This window comes from Gallinula chloropus (genome assembly GCF_964237585.1).
Source record: "Gallinula chloropus genome assembly, chromosome: 3".
NCBI lineage: Eukaryota > Metazoa > Chordata > Aves > Gruiformes > Rallidae > Gallinula > Gallinula chloropus.
In genome coordinates, this window is record NC_140087.1 from 96,803,605 (window position 1) to 96,824,351 (window position 20,747).

The window sequence follows — 20,747 nt, forward strand, 5'->3', positions numbered from 1 at the left end:
AAAGGAAAAGGTTGGTTTGGCTGTTGTAACTGGTTTCCCAATGATTTTGGCAGCCAGCAGAATTTGTACTGTGCGTGTTTAGATTTATTACCTAGAATTAAGGATAGTGATTTCTGTTATTTTAGAAAACAAAGATTGGGATTATTTTTCTTTAAACAATTCTGCTACAGAATGTATAATTGGCTGCATGTATTAATCAGTGTGAGTAGCCCGACCAAAAAAATGTTTACATCTTTAATTGATTTTTAACCATAGTGGACAAACCAAGCTTCCAGTTTCTCTTGCTTTTCAAAATGTTGTTCATTTTCTAAACTTTTGAGCATAGTTCTTAAACAATTTGAGTGTAGTTTAAATTAACCTAATGTCAGACTATTAACATTTTCTCTAAAAAAACTCTCTTATGTTTTGAATTATAGTTTGATATACAAAAACTGCGAATCTACTGTGACCCAGAGCAAAATAATCGAGAAACAGTCTGTGAGATCCCAGGATTTGTGAGTATGATAGATGAACTTTTGAGGACTACTTGGCAGTTTTTACAATCACTGTTTAAAGCTGGCTCAATGAATTCTTAAAATAAGTAATACTACATTGATTCAGCTGGTGCAAACAAATACTTGTTACTGGTGCAATATCAAGTGACATGGAACTTGTCTGGTTTTGATCTTATTTTTGCACAAATGTATTTTAAAAGTGTGGGTTTTTACTTTAGGTATTTGATGGTGGTAAAGAAGTATCTCTGAAACTTCTGTTACAATTGAAGATTTTAGACATTACAAGTCAATGAAACTACTAGGTTACAGAACTGTAAAACACTTCAAATACTACTTTTTAACATAGCAATTTACTTCTTGATACTTGTCAAGTTATTTAGTGTTGGAATTTTTGTACATAACCAACAATCCTACATTTTTAAATCACCTTTTTCTGTCAGTAATATCTGTGCTGATGTCTCTGTTAAATATCCCATTATCTGAAATGTTGTCAAGATTTCACGAAATATGTTATGGATAAGACAAAAATAAAATCCTGTTCAGGACTTTATGATTAAGGTACATAATTAGGAAGCTTATGGAGATCCTTTGATCCTCTCTTTGCCCTCTTACTTACAGTCAATTATGCAATAAACTGTAAAACACATGCAAACAGATTTGGAAACCATTCATTGGACACAGCTGGAGCCAAATTTTCAAAAGCATCCAGTTCCCATTTAAATATATAATATAAATTATATATTTGCATATTTATGTTATTGTATATATAACACATATTAAATTTACAATAAATATATCTTACATATATAATATAGTATATCTCAATGTATAAACAAGAGAATGTTTTATACATAGAATTTCCCTCAGAGTGTCCTCCTTTATTTGGTGTCTAAACCAAACTGAGCTAAAGATAATCGGTGTCTGACTATGTAAACCCATATTCTTCATGTTTGTTATTTAATATTGGCCCATTTTGCCAGGTTGACAACAGAATCTTTCACTTTTAGATATTTTCTGTTCTGTCAGACACCTGCACAGACACCCAGCTAGTCTGTTTTTCTTCTGTTTATTTGGAGTCAGTGTGTCTGACACATTCAGCACCCTTACTAGGGCTTTTTCAGAACTCACAGCTTTCATTTAAGCAGTTGTTACATGGCTGGATTGTTAGCTGTTCTGAAATCTTATTCTCTATGTCAATGACTAATGGGTTCAGGAACACTTCTGTAAAATTAGTTTTAAATTCTGAAGTAAAGGTAATATTTGGCTGTTTAACTCTGTCACATCTAGCCCCATCCCTGGAGGTATTTAAAGCCAGGGTAGATGGGGCTTTGGGCAACCTGGTCTAGTGAAGGTGTCCCTGCCCATGGCAGGGGGGTTGGAACTAGATGATCTTTGAGGTCCCTTCCAACCCAAAGCATTGTATGATTGTATGATTCTATATATTTTTGGTCTTTACAAAATGGAAGTAGAGTAAGAAAGTAAACAAATGAAAAAAATGTTTGCATAAAGAAAGTAAACACTAAGAAGTCCATTTTATCTTGCGTTCTCTGTGATTTGGGAAGAAGTCCAAGTAAAAGGTTGCTTTTTGCTGTTTTAGTTTCACTTGCTCTTGTTGTAAATTAAATTTGGACTCTACCCATGACATTCTGGACTCCCTCAGAAAAGAAAAATGTTGAATGATCTCCAAGGAGGAATATGTGGTTCATGGTTGTAGTCTGTCAGAGTGTGGTTGTATCAGAGCTCTGGAACTAAGCAGGGGCTGTATGTACTAATTACAGCCTGGATTTATCCCCTTTCCCAGAGATACCTGGCTATGTAGCAATTTTAAGCTCCCTCCATGATCTGTGGAGAAAGATAACCTTCTCTAGAGGTTGTCCAAAATGAAAGTTGAATGCAGAGCAATCTGTCTCACTCCACTGGCTGTGTGAAGTCTGTGGTGACTGTGTGCTTCAGAAAACTCATGTACACAACGCAGCTTGAGGTGGCTACTAAACCGTTAAGACACAATTTCATGGTTGATACGGTGAAATATTTTAGGATGGATTGTTCTGCAGATACTGAAAAACTCAGTTCAATTGATAGCAGTGTTTAATGCAGTTACACAGGAAAGTGAGAAAAAGCCAGCCTTCTTTCTGTGCTGCTTTATTTTATCCCAGATGCTGCATTCAGGCAGAGATTTTAGAAATATTTTGGTACATGCTCTCTGATGTGAATGAGTAAGCAGAGCATTTTTTTGATGAGAAGTTACTCCTGGCAAAAGGTTTTACCCAAATCTAAACATTTAGTGTGTAAATATTTACAAGGGTCAGTGTTCTGGTTTTGTCATTGCCTTTTAAAAATTGCTACTGGTTGCTTCTGTTGAAAGCTTCTGTTGAAAGACTCTGACACGAAATGAACTAAAAATTCATATGCATTGATAACAGTTGCACAGGAAAGTCTAAAATCTTGATTTATAATTCCTTGACGGCTACAGCCCTAAAATTGTGATTGTGTTTGGTAGTGTTTACAACTGAATGGATTTTGCTTATTGGAAATATTGCTGTACTCTTAAACCGTGTTTCTTTTTGTTTCAGAATGGAGAGGTAGGCTCAATCCTAATCTGCTCAAACTCAATTTAAGGTAGTATTTGACTTGATATAAACTTCTTAATCTAGGGAATATACACTTGGTTTTGAAAAGAGGACAGAGGTTTGCTAAGCTTAAAAGTGCTGAATTTCCATTAATTGAACTCTAGCCAATAGACAAAAATAAATTTTCTGAAGAAACCCATGTTTTTTAGAATAAATGACTTGTTTTTTTTTCCCTGGTTCAATTCAATTGCTCCTATTTACAGGGCTGGATACTGTTGCAAAGTCAGTGGGGATGTGCACAGTCAGGTAGTTGTTACATCATGTTCATGGGAGAGCTCCCTGAAGGGGAGCTTGTTTGAAGACTTAATGGTAGCGTCCCTAACCATCCTCGTAATTCCACTTGGTACCACTGCAAAGGAGACGTGGATTTGTATTTTGACTAATCATTTCACCCTGAGAAAGAATTCCATTCAGATAACATTGTAAAGAGTCTGCACTATTTTAGAAAGTGTGAGTAAAATGGTACAGAAAATGTTTTAGCTAACAAATACAAAATCTGCTTTTTAGTCTCTTGGATGCTTAAGTTTTCTTGCCTTTCTGGCAAACTCTGAGAACTTCCTGGGTGAAAAAGAATTCACTGAATCTAAGGTAGAATCCAACTAATCTATCCAATTTAGTTCATAGATTCAGTACAGATGCACTTAAATTTTGGTACCTTACCTTGGGCAAATGGATTTGATCTAGTAGCCCTCCCCTTGCCTACTGTGTGGTCATAATGGTGAGAAGTAGATACCTAAAAAAAAAAAAATCTTTGGAGGGTGATGTGGTCTGCTGAGGTTTTGTGTTCAGTGCTGTTTGGTGGGAGGAGGTCACCTAATGGTCTTTGGAAGATGAGCACCCTAGGGACCAGGACTGCTGACTGGTAGGAGTTGGTGATAGTGGCCATGCCCCACCTTACCTGAAGTTGTTTTGTAGTTTAAACACCTGCCCAGGAGATCAGAGACTGGGCTTTACGTTCTTTTCAGGCTTGCTACACATGCTAATAGTGTATGCTTCAGTGGTGCCCAGTGACAGGATAAGGGGCAATGGGCACAAACTGGAGCGCAAGAAGTTCCACCTGAATATGAGGAAAAACTTCCTTACTTTGAGGGTGGCAGAGCAATGTTGAGATACTCAAAACCTGATGGTGCAACCTGCTGCAGGTGAACCTGAACTAGATGATCTCCAGAGGTCCTTTCCAATCCCTAATGTTCTGTGAATCTGATACATGCCCATGGATTATGGTCATTATGCTATATGTAATATTTATTGGATTGTTTTACAAACTTTAGTAGTTATATTTGATAACTGATCACACTTCAAATGATGAATATTGATTAGTTTAGGAGAAGTGTTTTACATGTTGCCAGATTGAAAATCAACAAACTATGTAACAAAATATTTATGGGAAAGCAAATAGAGTTTCAGATACCAGGCCAGTATTGGTACTTAATTCTTTATTTATTTTTCTTCTGGGTAAAATGATGAATACTGCATGCAAAGTAGTTGGAGAGCAACATTCCAATAAGCCAGAGTTCCAGTTGAACAAAGAAACAAAACCCAGGACCTGTGCAACCTAAAGAAAATCAGCTTTGTATAATGTTATGATAGCACTTGTTTAATGCTTTTGGCATGTGTAGTGATGGTTGGTTTCACTCTTGGTAGTGCATGAATGGCCCCAGTGACGTAGGCTCAACGCCTGCCCCCTGCATATGTCCACCAGGAAAACAAGGACCTCCAGGCCCCAAAGTAAGTTTCAACTCTGACTTACTGAGTGAATATGATGAGGTCTTTTTTCTTCATTTTTTTTTCTTTAAGTCTTATGTTGTTCAGTCATAACCAGGAAGATTAAAAAAGGAGGGGACAGGTTCTCCTAGTTCTTATTTCCAGTGCATGACCATAGTGATTTTGATCCTGAAGTCCAGGTTTTGGTGTTAATTGTTTGAAAATAAAATAGTTTGTTAATAAAAAATCCTTTAATGGAGAACATTTTTCCTTCTTTTTTTAAAGAATGGACTAGATACTTGGGGAGTTCCATGTTACCTGTTCTGATGACCCCTTTCACTGTCAGTGAAAGATTAAAATGAGAACCAGACTTTAGTCTCAAATGTCTAACAGGACAAACTCAAATCCCTGATATTTTGCTGTAGTTTAGTACCTTTCCCAGTAACTACTCTTAGCAGGGCTTCCAGGGTTGCTAGTCCACCTTGTAAAAGCAGCCAAGAAAACCCCAACCCTTTCAATAGGTGGATGCTTAAAAAATCCACCCCTACTCTCACTATATAAGGGGTTAACAGTCTGCTGCAGCTACCTCAAGTAAGTTTAGGTTATCTTAGTTACAGTATTTCTTAACTTTTAAGTACTGGACTTTAGAACTTTATAAAGTCTAATTTAATTTGTGTGTTTGTGATATTAATGGATGACAATAAAATTCATTAAATTAAAACAATTTAAAAATACAGGTAACTGATATTTTAAACTTTTCAAGTTAAAGGCATAAATTTTTGGAATTTAGATAGTATATTTGATAACAGATTGGGTTTTGCTTAAATCTCAAACCTAGACTTCTTCATTTGCACAATATCATTCTGAATAACTCATTGTTCATTTAGCAAATTATAAGTGTTACTCTTTTTCTAAGGAGACATTATTCTGCATCATTTCCCACTTAGTTCAGCATTACATTCCTGTGGTTTATATGTGAAGAGATGTTTTTTTCACAGTCACATTGCAAGCTACTTTCCTGTTTCCCTCTTGATGTCTTCCCTGTTTGTAACAGTTCTGCAGTTGTAACTCACTGGTAGTTGCATTGATGGTTCAGACTGAAAAAAATGTTACCTGCTTAACAGTCCTGTAGAAGTAAAATATTATAGATCAAGCCTTATTGGATTTTTTCTGGGCTCAAACCAAGTCCTTTAGTAAAATAAACAGAGAACTTTGATATACTAGGAGGATATGTTGTGTAGGAAGTTAAATTCCTGCTTTCTTACTGTAAATGTGAAGCCTAGGGAAATGACATTCCTTTTCCTCTATGGAAAAGACCAGACCTTCCCATGGTCATAACAGAGGTTAAAAAAATAATTGCAAAGGCCTTATAAGAAGAAATCCAAAACAGGTATCTCTTTTCAGCATCAATACATGTGTGGAGGGGAGTTCAGTATTTAGCAGGTTTTAATCCTGGCTCCTGCTTTCCCAGTGCTTTTGCTTTAAGAACTAAACTGAACCAAAGCAGGTCAGTTTTCTTCAGAGTAGAACTGCTAGATTAACAATGTTTTAATAATGATTTTTTTGTCTACTTGATGAGAAGTGTTTTTATTTCTGTATATTAAGAAGCTGAAAAGTTTGGAAGCATTTGATAAAATGGGCCAGACTTGTGCTGTAATTAAGTGTGGGCTCACATCTCCAAGTCCTGCACAAGAAGTTAGGGAGAACTTCCCCAGGGAAGGGAGTTACAAGATCAGATCCTTTTTGCTGTGGGAATTATTTCTCAATAGCAGGTACCTAGGCTTGCAGCCACTGCTCTTTGGAATGTGTTAGGGTTAAGGTTGCTTTGTACTAATTTGAAAATGCTTTTTCATATCTTTTATGTGTCTTTCTCCTGCTTCTCCATAGGGTGACCCTGGGCAGCCTGGAAATCATGGTTATCCTGGTCAGCCTGGTCCAGATGGTAAGCCTGTGAGTACTAAAAACTTAGTCATATATTGTAAATGCAAAGCTAACAGGAGGAAAGCATGTACCACTGATACCAGATTTTCAAATTTAGGTGACTTTGTCTCCATTCTTTGAAACTGTAAATATCACATAAGCTCTATCTGAATGTAACAATTCTATGAATATGCTAATCATGTTATTTTTGTTTCAAGCCAAAATATTGTAACTATTCTAGCGTGTTAAGTGCTGTCAGCAGAGAGCAAGCTATGAGTGCTAACTCCTGTTGGTATTTGCATCACTTTGCAGTGGCTATCACCTTCTGACCTTCACTCTTTGCTGCCTAAAATCTTTGCATTAGAAAGCATTTTAGGGCAGCTCAAATCCTGTCTGTTTTGCTTTAGAGATTGCGTCTCATGCTTCATTTCATTAAATTTCTTTTTAGGCTGCCTCAAGTACTCAATCAAAATATGTAGGTATATAATGTTAAAAATATATTTTGCAGTTCTAAAAAATACCTGTATTTTTCTCTTGCCCTACATTTTACTTTTTAAGCTGCCATTCAATTAGTGTGGATCATAGAATCATAGAAATGTCTTGGTTGGAAGGGACCTTTCATATCGTCAAGTCTGACCATCAGCCTAACCTGCCAAAACCACCACTAAACCATGTGCTTAAGCACCTCATCCACCTGTCTTTGAAATACCTCTAGGGATGGTGACTCCACTGCCTCCCTGGGGATAGCAAAATGTGGAAGAATGTAAATGAATAACATATATCCCTAAATTAAAAATGACAGATTTGGCAATAGCTCATCTGGTCCTCATGGAAAGCAGGCTAAAAGTGGGACACTTGACCACCTATCTTTATTTCCTAAGGATGTGGCCCTCCGATGTTGCTTACTGTTCATTAGAAGCTATTTGATTTATATTGAAAACAAACAAAAAACAAATAGGAAAAGGTAAAAGACAGATGGGAGCATTAATTTGCTTCTGAAAGAGGAGAATTTCTGTGCTTGGCTACCAAAAGCAGGTAAAGAAAAGTGCATGCACGTACTAGAAACTGTTAATTCATTGTAGCTTTTCATTCTTCTGTGAGGACTAAATTTTATTGTTGAGTCCTTAGGTTGTAGTGTTATTTTTGAATCTTCATGGTAGAAGAGAAGTAGAAGAGAAGGTAAGCGTCATGTCATGCAATCCACAAAAAATACAATTAGCGAGGAGTCCCAAATACTACTGATAAAAATACAAGAAACTGGCCCAATACATTAGAAAATACAAGTGGATTAGTGCAGAGACGACAGAATAATTTATGAAGGAAACATTGGATTATGGACTGGAGGACTAGCAGTCTGTGGGTTTGATTGAGACTTAGAAGGGATATGAAGTTATTCTGGGCCAATTTCATCCACACTTGGTAAAACAGAATGACTTCAGAGAAGGGCAGCAATGGGCTGGGTTGGAACTTTCAACTTCACTTATTTAGCAGTTTGTCTGTCCCATGGAAAGATTGATGAGGTGGTTGTAACTAGTCACAGGTCTTTCCCAAATTTGCCCTTGCCCGTCAATTTTAGTACCTCTAGCATGTTATTCCTACTAAAGAGGCATTACCCACCCAACTTTGATGGCTTCATAAAAACACTTAACATTCTATTTTTGTTAAGAATTTTTGATACTGGTAATGACATTTCATTTCTGCGTCAGCTAAAGATGGAAACATTGAGATTGATACTTGCAAGTGTGTATGCTGTAAGGTTAATAAATATTTCCAGTTACAAAGAGAAAGCTCCATGCTATACATTATAAAATGTTCACATTTCTCCTATTTTGTTGCTTAGTTACGTGTTTAGTTCTGTCTTGGTATTTTCTTAGGGACAGTGGCTGGTTCATTTAACTGTGGTGATTCCTTTAAGAAGCAGACTTAATTTGATAGGCAAAAGTAGTCACTGTAAAACAAGAAATGCAGTTTTTTCTAAAAATTGAAAATTCCTGTTTTAAAATATGGGACTTGGGATATTGATGGGACACAGCAGCCCTGATGGCCCAGGAAAGCACAAACTGTCTCAACCTGGAGTTGCTTGGGAGAAGCTGTCTATCACAGATTGACTGTGCCAGTTCCTAAAAGCAGGCTTTGAGTACAGATAAGCATAGTAGGGCCATCTTTTGTTAACTCTGACATTTAGCAAAATAAAGTGATACTGTGTGAGCTTTAGTGAAGCCAGAATAGACTGGATGGATATTTGTAGGGAACTGTCAGTTTCCATTCTCTCTTTCAAAACAAGAGTTGAAGATTTTATTTCTGGATTGTCCAGTCACCTGCAGCAGTATTTTTTTAGAAACAATTTGTTATGACTTTTTAATACTTTTATTTAAACAGGTTTCCACCTCATTGCTATGTATCTTCCCATAAGCACTGAAATTTGTAGCCGTGTGAACCACAAAGGGGAAATAAATCGATGCTGTAGTCTTTCTGTAACTTCATAATCTGGCAGTTATGTGGGTTTTTTTCCTATGAGTGAGTCATACTGTGCATAGATGGGCATTCTCTGAACATAAAAAAGATTTACATAAATATTTCAGACAGAGAATCAAAAAGCCCCACTAAAGGAACGATTTTACCATTTTGCTGAAATTAAGTTCCTATGTTATTTGAAGTGCATACAGTTAAATCCTATGGCCCTATAGCTTTATTAACTGGTTTTTGGGTTTGATTTTTTTTTTTTAAATCAACTGTAGCTTTTTACACTTGTTCTTAGTAAGGCCATAATTGCAAACCTATTAGATCATCTGCAGCTCTGGCCAGTACATTATTGTTCCTTACAGTAGATTCTTGAGTACTTTCCAGCTTTTAGTCATGAACAATGGGAGACCCTTTAGATACACTGTACAGGAAAACAGTCTTCTCTCTTGTCTTTCTGTTTTACTTATTTGCTAATATGACTTGCACATTTTCTGTGTAGTCAGTGATTTTCCTTGTTTGAAATAACTTTGCTCATATGAATCTTTTTAGCTGTATCCCCTGGAGAACTCTGAAAAGCAAGCTCCTAATTCAGACAGCACAATAGGCTTACAGGTAGTTGTGTAGTCAGTGTTGTTTAATCAAATGGCTTTTGCATTAAAAGCTTTTCCTGGAAAGCCAGTCTTTTCTGTTCCCAAACACATTTTTATGTTCTTCTCTAAAGTTATTCCAGTTTGCCTATCTGGTATTCATTTTCCTGGAACTGTGTAACTGGTCAACAAATTGTTTCTTCCTCACAGAAAAGTTTTAGACATGTTTATATTGCTACATGTAACTGATTTTTAAAATAAAACACCAAAGAAAATGTAGTTTATAGTTTGCATGCTGCTTAGATTGTTGAAATGCTTGAAGTTAGTTTTAGTCCAGAAAAATTCAAACCAATCTCCATTAATATCTTCAATGTTACCAGAAACTAATTATTTGCCTGGTGTTACCCAGTAGTTGTTTGCTGTAATATTTGGGGAAGTGAAGATAAACATTACTATTTTTCAGTCATTCTTTAATTGGTTTTTTAATTATTTTGTTTATTCATTTTTTGCTTCTTCTCATTAATTACCACCTCTCTTTATTTTCCATCCTCTGATACATACAGAAAAGCAACTAGAGAAAAGTACAAAACCGAGAAGCATAAGAAGTAATGAAAATACATTTTTTCTCAATGAAAAATGTCCTGATTTTGGAACTGATTAAATTGTCGTGTCAGGAGAAGTAGTGCTGGTAAATTTAAGCATGGGGTAAAACCAGCGTTTGAATCTCCACTGAAACTCAGTTTAATGGGTGTTATTAATCAGAAAGAAGCACCTGGAGTTGTTGCTGGCCCTGACTGTGCAGTCACAATGCCATTTTTTTATTCCAGAGGATAATTTATACATACTGGGGAAAAACTCAAGGGGAAAAATAAATGAACAGTTTATGCAGTGATCACTTATGGTTGATAGAGGTGATGTGTTCTTGGTCTGTTGAAAGAAATGAAAAAACACCCCAATTTATTTGTCAGTTTTGAACTTAGAACAATCTGGACAATTTTCCAGTATTCCATCTTGTTTCATTCATGAACGTTTGGAACCATTTACCTTGTGTTTACAGTGTCCACAAGCAGTAAGCAGTTTAAAAATAATCTGGGAACACTGACTTCACTGGTTATCCCAGATTCAGAGGTCATAAAGTGTCAGAGGCCTCACACAGTAATTTCTGATCATCCCAATATTTCTTTTTAAAAAACTATAGAACATTATTACAGCTGTACTGCCTAGAGTTTAATAATATTTGGTGACTGAAGGCCAATTTTTTTATTATGGACTTAGTGTAGTAATGGCAATGGCCAGCTCTTTCAACAGTACTTTTGGAATAAAGAAGGATAGTAGTTTCATGTATACATAGGATTACCTGTGATATTGGATGGTTTGCCTGGGGATTTGATTTGATATAAACTCTGCAGCTACTTTTCTCAGGAAACTTTCAGAAATATAGTTGATAATCCAGCTGTAAAAAACTGCTCTCAGTTCCAGAATATATCTATATTCTTCAGTAATACTGTGACCTTGTTATTCTTAGAGAAAATACATTTGCTACATTCTGACTAATACAGTCATACAACACCTTCACTGTGAGCTACTGCTTTGAAATCAGTGTGATGCCTGATGCTGGTGTGAGTTGCATACAGGTGTGCGTTTCGGACAAAAGACCATATGACTATATCTCCAGCAGTGGTCAAGGGTAGATGATACAGCCATCTAAGCAGTGAGCAGGAAGTTACACTCCCCTGGTACATCATCTCATCACCTAGAAGACTGAAGCTTGAAACTTTTAAAGCTGGTTTTATGAACTTTTGTTTAATAATCTTGATGGATTTTTTTTTGTTTGTTTGTTTTTTTGTCTGTGGTACTTGAACCCAGAATATTTTGCTTGGGTAATATATCTTGCTAGCAGCTCTGAGCTAGGAAAACCTTGGCAGATGATAGAGTAGCCAATGGAAGGAAGTGTAATCAAATGGATGAAGAATTTAACAGGCCAAAACAAAGCAGTAGAGGCCACAGACAAGACAATGACAACTCTTTTCTGTACTTTTCCCATAATAACATTCATGTGATTACAAATCTTTGATAAGTAGTCACCCCCAAATTCGTGTTGGAGGGTAAAAACTTCATGTATTTATCTTTGTGATCTAATGCTGGATCTTCATTTTTCAATATGTGCAGACAGGGGGTCTTCACTGCAGAGACACTTTCGGTAGCCTACACAAGCAGATGCCACAAAAAGTCCATCTACAGCTCTGTGCTATTTAACAGAGAGGAAAGATGATACTTGTTCTGAGCTCACTCCTGTGTAACCACTGCTTAATCAAGTCCCAGAGAAAGGAGTAAGGCACATGGTCCCAACAGCTCTACTGGAGAGGACCACCCGGCTGATCCACACTACCTAAGGATCAGGAAAAAAGTAGGCAGATGTGTACAGGGATAGTGAGGTGCTAGAGAAGGTTGTTTTGGGGCAGGATGGGAAAAAAGCTCCTTGAGAAAAGGAAGTACCTAAGGCAAAAACATTGGATGATAAATTCTCAGAGAAAGGCTAATAAAGTTCATTCAAATACATCATGTACTTTTTAACATTTCTGTTGCTTGCAGGATTTTAGTTGCCAGTGAGGGAGAAGGTCACAGTATGACTGAGATTGTGTAGGCGTGGATAAATGTCTAAATAGCTGTAAGAATTTCTGTTCTTTCATATGTAATGTGTTTTATATAAAGTGAAAACTTTGCTAATTCTTTAGATAATTGTGCTTTAAATGTACCAGAGATTTTCTGCAAGAGACTTCCATAACAGATCTGCAGACTTCCCTACCAGGAGGTTTTCCTAATACCACGTTAAATTTTTCTTTTACAGTTGAATTCCGTTATGCTTAGTTAATCACCCTAAATAGTTCTGTTTACTTAGTGTTTACAGGCCTAAAATATCTTCAGACCATTACTGTTGGTCCTTGGTTATTCCCTAGACAAATTGAGCTTGTATGCTTTTCCCTTGTCTTTCCCAACTTGTCCTGTCGTCACGCCTTTGACATTTATGTTGTTCAGTGACTCCAAAAGCTTTTCAGTAAGGAAGTTTGCAGTGCAGCTGTCATTGCCTTATCCGTATATTCGCTGGTTTTATTTTATATTTGTCTGATGTGATACACCTATGAATGTTGTCTATACTTTTATCCTTTAGGCATGCAAGTGCATTGAAGATATACTTCTGAGGTTTACTCTGCTACTGCACCTAAAAGTTCTTTGTAGTGAATACTTGTGATGTGTCCCTCTTGTTTAATTTTTTTCCCTTACAGGTTATTTAACTTCCATTTTCCAGTAAGGCTCTTAATTCACAGGCGATAACAGTATTGCTAATTTGTCTGTGTCCTTTATGTAAGTTTTTTGGCCTAAGATGTCTCTTTAATTTTTTCCCTTAGAATAATTTGTAAATTTTTGCCATTTTCTTTACATTCCAAAGTTATATTTTAATCTGTAATATTTTTTTTAATACTCAGCTATCTGGTACAAAACTAAGCATCTCAATATCTTGTTTATCACTTTGCTTTTGAAATTTGTCAGTACTATAAATTGAGAGGGAGAGTTTATATAATCCTGATTTTCAGTTGTGCTGATATAAAATAATGAGTAAGAATATAAACCAAGTGCTGTGGAGTAGTGCCAGTTGACAGCATTGATGAAACATTATAGATGAGATTCAGTTTAAGACAGCTCCATGTAGTGATTACATGTGTACAGACACCGGGTGTTTACGTTCCCATATCAGTCAACAGATATTTAACTAATATAACCCATACTAATACATGGGATTCTTATGCTGCAAGGATTTTTGTCTTGCTCACGCTACTGCTTCAAAAGATTGAACGCCTCCCAAATATTCTGTGCTGCTGTCTTCTAACAATGGGTCTAGGGAGTTTCAAAAGGTAGGAGCTGCCTATGTTTAGGCAACTGGATTGAAAATGAAGCATCAAATTCTCGGATGGCTATAATGCTTTTCACACTATTTGTGTGTCTTCTGAAAAGTTCAAGAGAGAAGACCAAGTCCAAATAAAAGGAATTATTTTTGGTGGAAAATTTAATGCTTTCACCTAATTTGAAAGTGAGCCTTTAATCCTGAACAATCAATTGAAATTGATTGTCGCTTTTACATAATATTTCAGCTATGTCACAGCTGTCCTTGGAGCATGCATCGTGTATCACATACATACTCCTACCTAGGGCTTTGAGGTTGAGGACTGAGGACTTGAGCTGACTTTGGTGCAAAATAGTTGTAGACGTTAGCATACAGATTGATAATCCCTACTGCAAAGGGAGTAGTGACACAAGATCATGCTCATTTTTCATGAAAGCTGGTTTTTGTAATATATAGGAAGTGTTTTTAACTTGTCCGAACAATTGCTATGTTATTTGTACCAGACACTGATACTTAGTTTTGTGACTTTCCTTTTGAATCTTCTCTGTTCTGGCTTTCTATTAAACACATTGACAATGTGCTTGATTTGCGTTGAAATCATATAACAAGATATAGCTCTGAGGTAAATATGCAGTTTTGTAAGCTGAAAACTCTTCTGCTGTCCTCCACGCATCTTGCGAATTTTCAAGTTCAGTTCAGTCAGGAAATTGTCCTCCTCTACTCTTCCCTCACTCAGTTAGAAGGAGAAGGAAGGGAAATTGCATTTCAGAGATCTAAAATGTGAAATAAAGTTTTATTTATATAGAATTATATCCTACAGGAAATCATACAAACTTTTTGCTTTTTTTGGAGAAGAAATAAAAGGATAAACTTCTAAAGCCACTTTTTTTTGCTTGGTGAATTGTTGCAGCTACCCAGGAGGCTTATAAGCAATCTGGCAATGCTACACCATTTACAGTTAAAGTTGATTTTGCTAGAACTGCCTTGAGCACTAAAAGTTAAATGCTTGATAAAGGACCCATGTATGACAGAGGCCTAGAATTCTGTTTACTTCTATGCTAAACATTACCAGCTGGCTCGTTGGGCATCTGCTCAAATGTTTCTTTTGGGAAGAGGGCACAGCAAGTACTCTCTTGTATCCAACCCAGCAAATAATTTTAGCTCTGTTTATTCCCTGGAAGCTCTGACTGATTTTAAGAAGAAATCAGACTTTAACATTGCCTTCCTTGCATTGAAAAAGTTCTATTGTCTCCTTTTTACCAGTGTGGGAATTCTCCCATTAAATTTTGTGCTAAGTTTTTAAAACTGAAACTCATTTAGAAATAGGATCATTAGTTCTCTCAGTTCAACAAATTCTGGGGTTTTTTTTTTAAATTGGATAGTCCATTTTATGAGGTTTATCAAATTTAGTTTGGGCTACCTGGTGAAAGGTCTGAGTCAAATAACCTCAGAATTTTATAGGGCATTTTCTTGTTTTGTATGTTTTCTCAAAAAACCCTCAACCCTTCTTTTGTAACTAATTTTGTCCTTTGGAATGACATGGTTTTAATGGAGCTAGGTAAAATTCCTATTCTTCACTTACATGGCTCTGTTAAAAGATTCTTCTAAGCACTTAGTGTCAATGTTGCATAAAATTCTGGCTTTTTTTTTTCTGCATTCATTGAATCCTATCTACCAAAACACTTCAGACATATATTTTGGGTTCTGTAAAGGTTGTCTTGTTCTGCCAATGCTGATTTCTAGTACAGCATTCCTGAAATTCTCATGAATTATTCAGTATTTCTTTCTGCAGTCCCAGTCATTCAAATTATTTTTTTTACTTGCGTAGCCTGTTATATACCTTTGAGTTCATGGCTAAGTGCTTAGTATTGAGAATGGAATTTTTATTTTTTAGAGATATTATAAAACTAGCTGCATAATGTATTAGAACATGTCTTGTTTGTTAAAGCTTATTCCTTAGAGGAATAAGCCTCTAGGAGTCCTGGCATTTGTCAGCTATTTTCCTTGAGTGAGAGAGAAAAAAAGTGTCTACATATGTGACTTAATTTGGGGAGTTTTGGGTTTGGTTTTTTGTTTTTTTTTTCCAATGGGGAATAAAACAAAATGTTACATTCTTATGTAGAAATGCTAAAATAATGGATTTTAGCATTAAGTGGAGACCACAAACTTTAGATGCAGAGATGAAAGCTTTTAAAAGCTGAAATCTAAATCTCAATTGTATGAATGTGATAGCAGTGACTGAATTCTGTAACTTACAGTGACAGGGTTATGATAACAATTTTCTAGTAACAAGGAGGATATTTTTCCACTTAAATAAGTGTTTGGAAATTTGTAAATATAACTCATGAAAAGTCACAAGTCTTGGTTTTTTTCCTTAGGGGTATCAGGGATCTGCAGGAACTCCAGGTGTCCCAGGAACTCCAGGGGTTCAAGTAAGTTTCTGTTTAATTCCTAGAATTTGAAAATCTGGGACAAATCCTGCCACCTCTCACCTAATATCCATTGTTTGTCATTGAGAGTTGAAGTGTGGGGAATTGAAAAGGGCTCAAGGGATGACCTGAAGTCAGGGGACGTGGTTGGGTGAACTGCTTTGGAACTCACATGGTTTTGGGATTTGTAGGTAGGGTGACTATTAGACTGCAAATTTAATCATTTCTAGGTAAGCCTGTAGGAGCAAGACTAGCTGGGGCTTAGACATTTTCATCCTCATCCAGAAGCAAAGCAATAGTTCCTTCCATTTTCATGTGAATTGGTAACAGTGATCTGAAGCCTTGTCATGGTGATTGATTGCCCACAAGTCATGTGTCCAAAAGAAGGTTTCAGAAGAAGCTCAGACTGATGGAAGAGAATTCTTTTGCTTAAATTATATTAATTTAGCAACTCTTTCTGGGGCAGTTATTGGAAACCAGTGCTTTTATTTTACTTGTGCCATGGTTCAGTCTGGCAGAATCAGGATAGTGGAGGTCTTACAATTTGTTGAATTAAATATCTGAGAGCATTCAGGGGCTGAGAATGAGCCTTCAGTGTGGCATATGTGAAGGCTATCTGATGGACATTTGAAAGGAAGGGGACATCTCTGGATCAGTACAGGCTGTGCAATGTCCTTTTTGCCTGTGGCAAAACCCTTTGCTTGGTTAGAGCAAAGAACTGTTTTGGTGTTCACCAGTCATGGGTTATGATCGTGTGCCATGTTTATACAAGCTGGATACATGTCATGCTTGGTCCTGCTTTTGTGTCCAGATACCAGAACGTTGTGATCGGTCCCCTGTGTCATGTTATAGTACATTTCTGTGTCTCATTCTGTATCCAATTGTATTATTATTTGAGCTGGCTTTCACTTTTTTTTTCATAGGGACCACGTGGGTTACCAGGTATCAAGGGAGAGCCAGGGAAAGATGGGGCTAAGGTAAAAAACCAAATGAGTAGTAAAGAAAAGACTTTACAGTTTTATCATTTTTCTACAATGAACACCTGCACAGTTAATAGTATCAATATTTGCATATGATGCTTCTGTGAGAATTGTTTGCTAAAAAGGTAATAATGAAGTAGTGAAGAATCCTTTATTTAGAGTGTTTATTCATTTCTGAATCTGATCTGCTTAATTTATTGAAATTTACATAGGCTTTTGTACTGCAAATAACATCTTTAGAGCACTGAATAATTTATGTTTAGAAAGCATATCTAAATATGGGTATCTGGAGACATGATACAGACTTCTGTCAGAATGGTTTCTTTCAATCTCTTTTCACCCTTTTTCTCTTTAAGTGAGCATCCAGATGAGCTGGGCAGGAATTTTTGGATGGCACTTTTTATCAGAAAACACTGACTAATTGAAACCAAAGCTTTTTGTGGAAAAATTCTAGCTGAGGTGTAGCCAGTAGCTTGGAGCTGCAGACAGACATGGAGGCTTATATATAACTGCCTTCTGTTAATCAGGATAAACTTGAATCTGGATCTCCTGTATATACAGTAAATAAACTAGCCATTGGCTGTTGGCAAGTCTCACTGATATGTAAATATCTATGTCCAATATTCTCTCCCTTTTTTGCCCTATGTTTAGAAAAGTTCTAAGTTCATTGTGATAAAAACGTTTACTAAAACTTCAAAGCCTTTTTTGTAAACAAACACTTGTTTTCCAAATGGATTTTGCAGTAGAATTTCCTTCTCCTCAAGTTCCCAGTATTAAAAGCAGGTCCTTAAATTCATCACTGTTCAACAGAATTCTCAAATGCATGATTACAGCTGAAAAATGTGCTTATGTGTTCTGTGCTTTAGGCATTTTGATCTAATTGATCTTAGATGTTAATCTAATTGATCTGCCAGTATTGGACCATGCACAGAAAGCAAGATACTGATGATGAAAAGCTCTATTCTCCTGACAGCACAGGGTTGTGACAGATAGAATATTTCCTAATGCTCAGCCCAGCCTTGTCTAAAATACGCCAAGAAATCGGGCTTCTACCACTGCTTTAGAAAACTTCTTCCACTGTAAAATAGGTCTTGCCATTAGAATTTTTTTCCTGATGATTCAGCCCAAATTTTCATGTCTTAATTTCATCCCATTACTTGTAAAGTTTCTGTAGCAACTAATTTAAAATTGTTTCCATTGCCAAGTGTTTTATCCAATAATTGAATTACCACTTCTGAGCAGAAATCCAGGCCCCATTCTTTTTCATTAAGAAGCAATGGATGCATGAAGTGTTTATTTTATAAGTTGTGCTGTTTTTTTGAGCTCCATTCCATTGCCTGTTTTTAATACTTATTTGTTGAGAGGTATTTTGATAGCATTAACACACAAACTATCATTCCTCTGGTCATGTTCCAGAGTCTTCTCTGAACATGTGACAACTCTCCACATCTGCTTCAACATAAATGGTTTTGATAAATGCCATAGACAGGTTTTGTCTTTTACTCTTTGTCTTAGAACTTGAGATATTATATAAAATATATATATAAAATAACTTCCTGAGCATAATTTCATATTCTTCCTTTATGATTTAGATGTATTAAATCGAAGTATATTGCTCAATATAAAGCTAGATATTAACAAAGAGAAAACATTGTGATTGTCCAAAAATGATTTGTTGATTGGCTCTTCGTCCTGAGTGAAGTAGATCCTCTCTAACGAAGCAAGCAATTAAGCTTGTATTTATTGTTTCAAGTCAGGTAGTGACAAGTTATAATTTTGCCTGTGGTTGTAATTGCTCAAGGGAGTTTGCAGACCAATTGTCAGATAAGTATCTTCAGTACCAATAGGAAAACTTTTCTCATTTCTGTATCTGACACCAGTGAGGACAATAAAAAGAAATGATGTTTTGATTTGTGTTTTCAGTTGCCAACTGCATTTACCAAAGTGAAATCTCTCTTACAGTGAAATAAGAACTCATTTGTCAACTTGCCAAAGCTATTTTACCAGTGTATTTTGTTTTCTCTTTGTTTATATTTAGAGAAAGTACTTAATGCCTGATTTTTTAATACTTTACACATCCAGAGCAAGCCGGTGAGAAATTTGATAAGATCAGTAGTTCTTTGATATTTTCAGTAAAACATAGGAGCAAAGCCATCCCAAATGTAGGGAATGTCCTTATTCTTTGGGAATTAGGAATGGATGGTGGAATTCTCACAGGTCCTACAGAGATTTTTCAAAGCTCTTTTCAAAGCTTATTTTCCTCTTGTCAAAGCTAAATTGCTACTTTTGAACGTCAATAACCCTTATTGAGAGACTATGGTAAAATTTATTCTAAAACATTTAGTGAGTTTAATTGTTTTCCTTTTATGTATTGAATCTTGTTTAAAGATCAATAAACTCATCAGTCCAAGGTTATGTAGTGCATATAGTGATATGTAATGTCTTTCCACTATTTGTTGATCATTGATAATATGAATGTTATTATAGTATATAACTACTACTTTATATCTAAAGATATAAATCTAAAGATTTAAAATATATTCACTCTTCTAGGGTGACCGTGGACTACCTGGTTTTCCTGGATTGCATGGGATGCCAGCACCAAAGGTTGAATTTAAATATTACTTGTTACAATATGTATCTATTTCATCTTGCTCTATAGTTTAATTAAAAGGAAAAATAAGTTTATATACAATATTATTTCAGTCATTTGATGAACTGCATAAAATTAATAGATATGATACTGGAATTGAAGGAAAATACATGCCATGGGATGACATTACATACATATCTAGCAATGGAAGCCGCCTGTTTCTTTGTTCTGGAGGGCAACAAGGATGGTGAAGGATCTGGAGGGGAAGTCGTATGAGAAGAGGCTGATGTCCCTTGGTGTGTTCAGCCTGGAGAAAAAGAAGCTGAGGGTTGACCTCATCGTGGTCTATGGCTTCCTGATGTGGGGGAGCAAAGGGGCGGGTACCAATCTCCCCTCTTTAGCAACCAGTGATAGAACCTGAGGGGAGGTTTAGGCTGGATATTAGGAAGAGGTTCTTTATGGAGAGGGTGGTTGGGCACTGGAATTGGCTCCCCAGGGAAGTGGCCACAGAACTGAGCTTGACTGAGATCAAGAAGCATCTGGATGATGTGCTCAGTCCCATGCTGGCCGTGTGTGGACCCAGGAGTTTGATTTGATGATCCTTATGTGTCTCTTCTAACTTAGTATATTCTATGATATTATTTACTTTGAACTTTGGATGTACTACTAATTAGAACTTTCTTCATCACAAATGTGTCTAGACAATAATTATATCACTTTCTTGAAGTTATTAAATTTGAGTGACAGCCTTTTGAAATACAGTTCTGGTCTAACCCAGTGAGTTTATTTCATGAGTGTGTTCCTCAAAACATCATCAATCACAACTTTTTTGTGTTAGTACTCAACTATATTTACTTAATAGTTTTTCCGAATTTGTGTTTTAAACTTTTCAAATAAAATCTTCAAAAGATTGTAGCACTTTGAAAAGAGCTGAATTTTAATTTAGGTACCTCCCTATATTGATTCACCCAGAAAAGTGCCTTCCATTGAAAATAGAAGTAATAAGCCTGTGAGCTGTGAATTGTTCCACCAGTAGTGTTGGACAT

The 20,747-nt window shown here is 36.1% G+C and overlaps 1 protein-coding gene across 1 annotated transcript in view; it reads left to right on the top strand.

Moving 5' to 3' along the window:
• The window catches only part of COL21A1 (collagen type XXI alpha 1 chain), a gene marked incomplete at both ends in the record, with an annotated part of 75,732 nt that overhangs the window by 13,027 nt on the left and 41,958 nt on the right, over positions 1 to 20,747 (top strand). The window contains 6 exons of the mRNA XM_084261866.1: positions 417 to 494; positions 4,769 to 4,852; positions 6,716 to 6,778; positions 16,078 to 16,131; positions 17,052 to 17,105; positions 19,662 to 19,715. Of these exons, the coding sequence (XP_084117992.1) occupies positions 417 to 494; positions 4,769 to 4,852; positions 6,716 to 6,778; positions 16,078 to 16,131; positions 17,052 to 17,105; positions 19,662 to 19,715 (387 nt within the window). The remainder of the gene's footprint in view (positions 1 to 416; positions 495 to 4,768; positions 4,853 to 6,715; positions 6,779 to 16,077; positions 16,132 to 17,051; positions 17,106 to 19,661; positions 19,716 to 20,747) is intronic.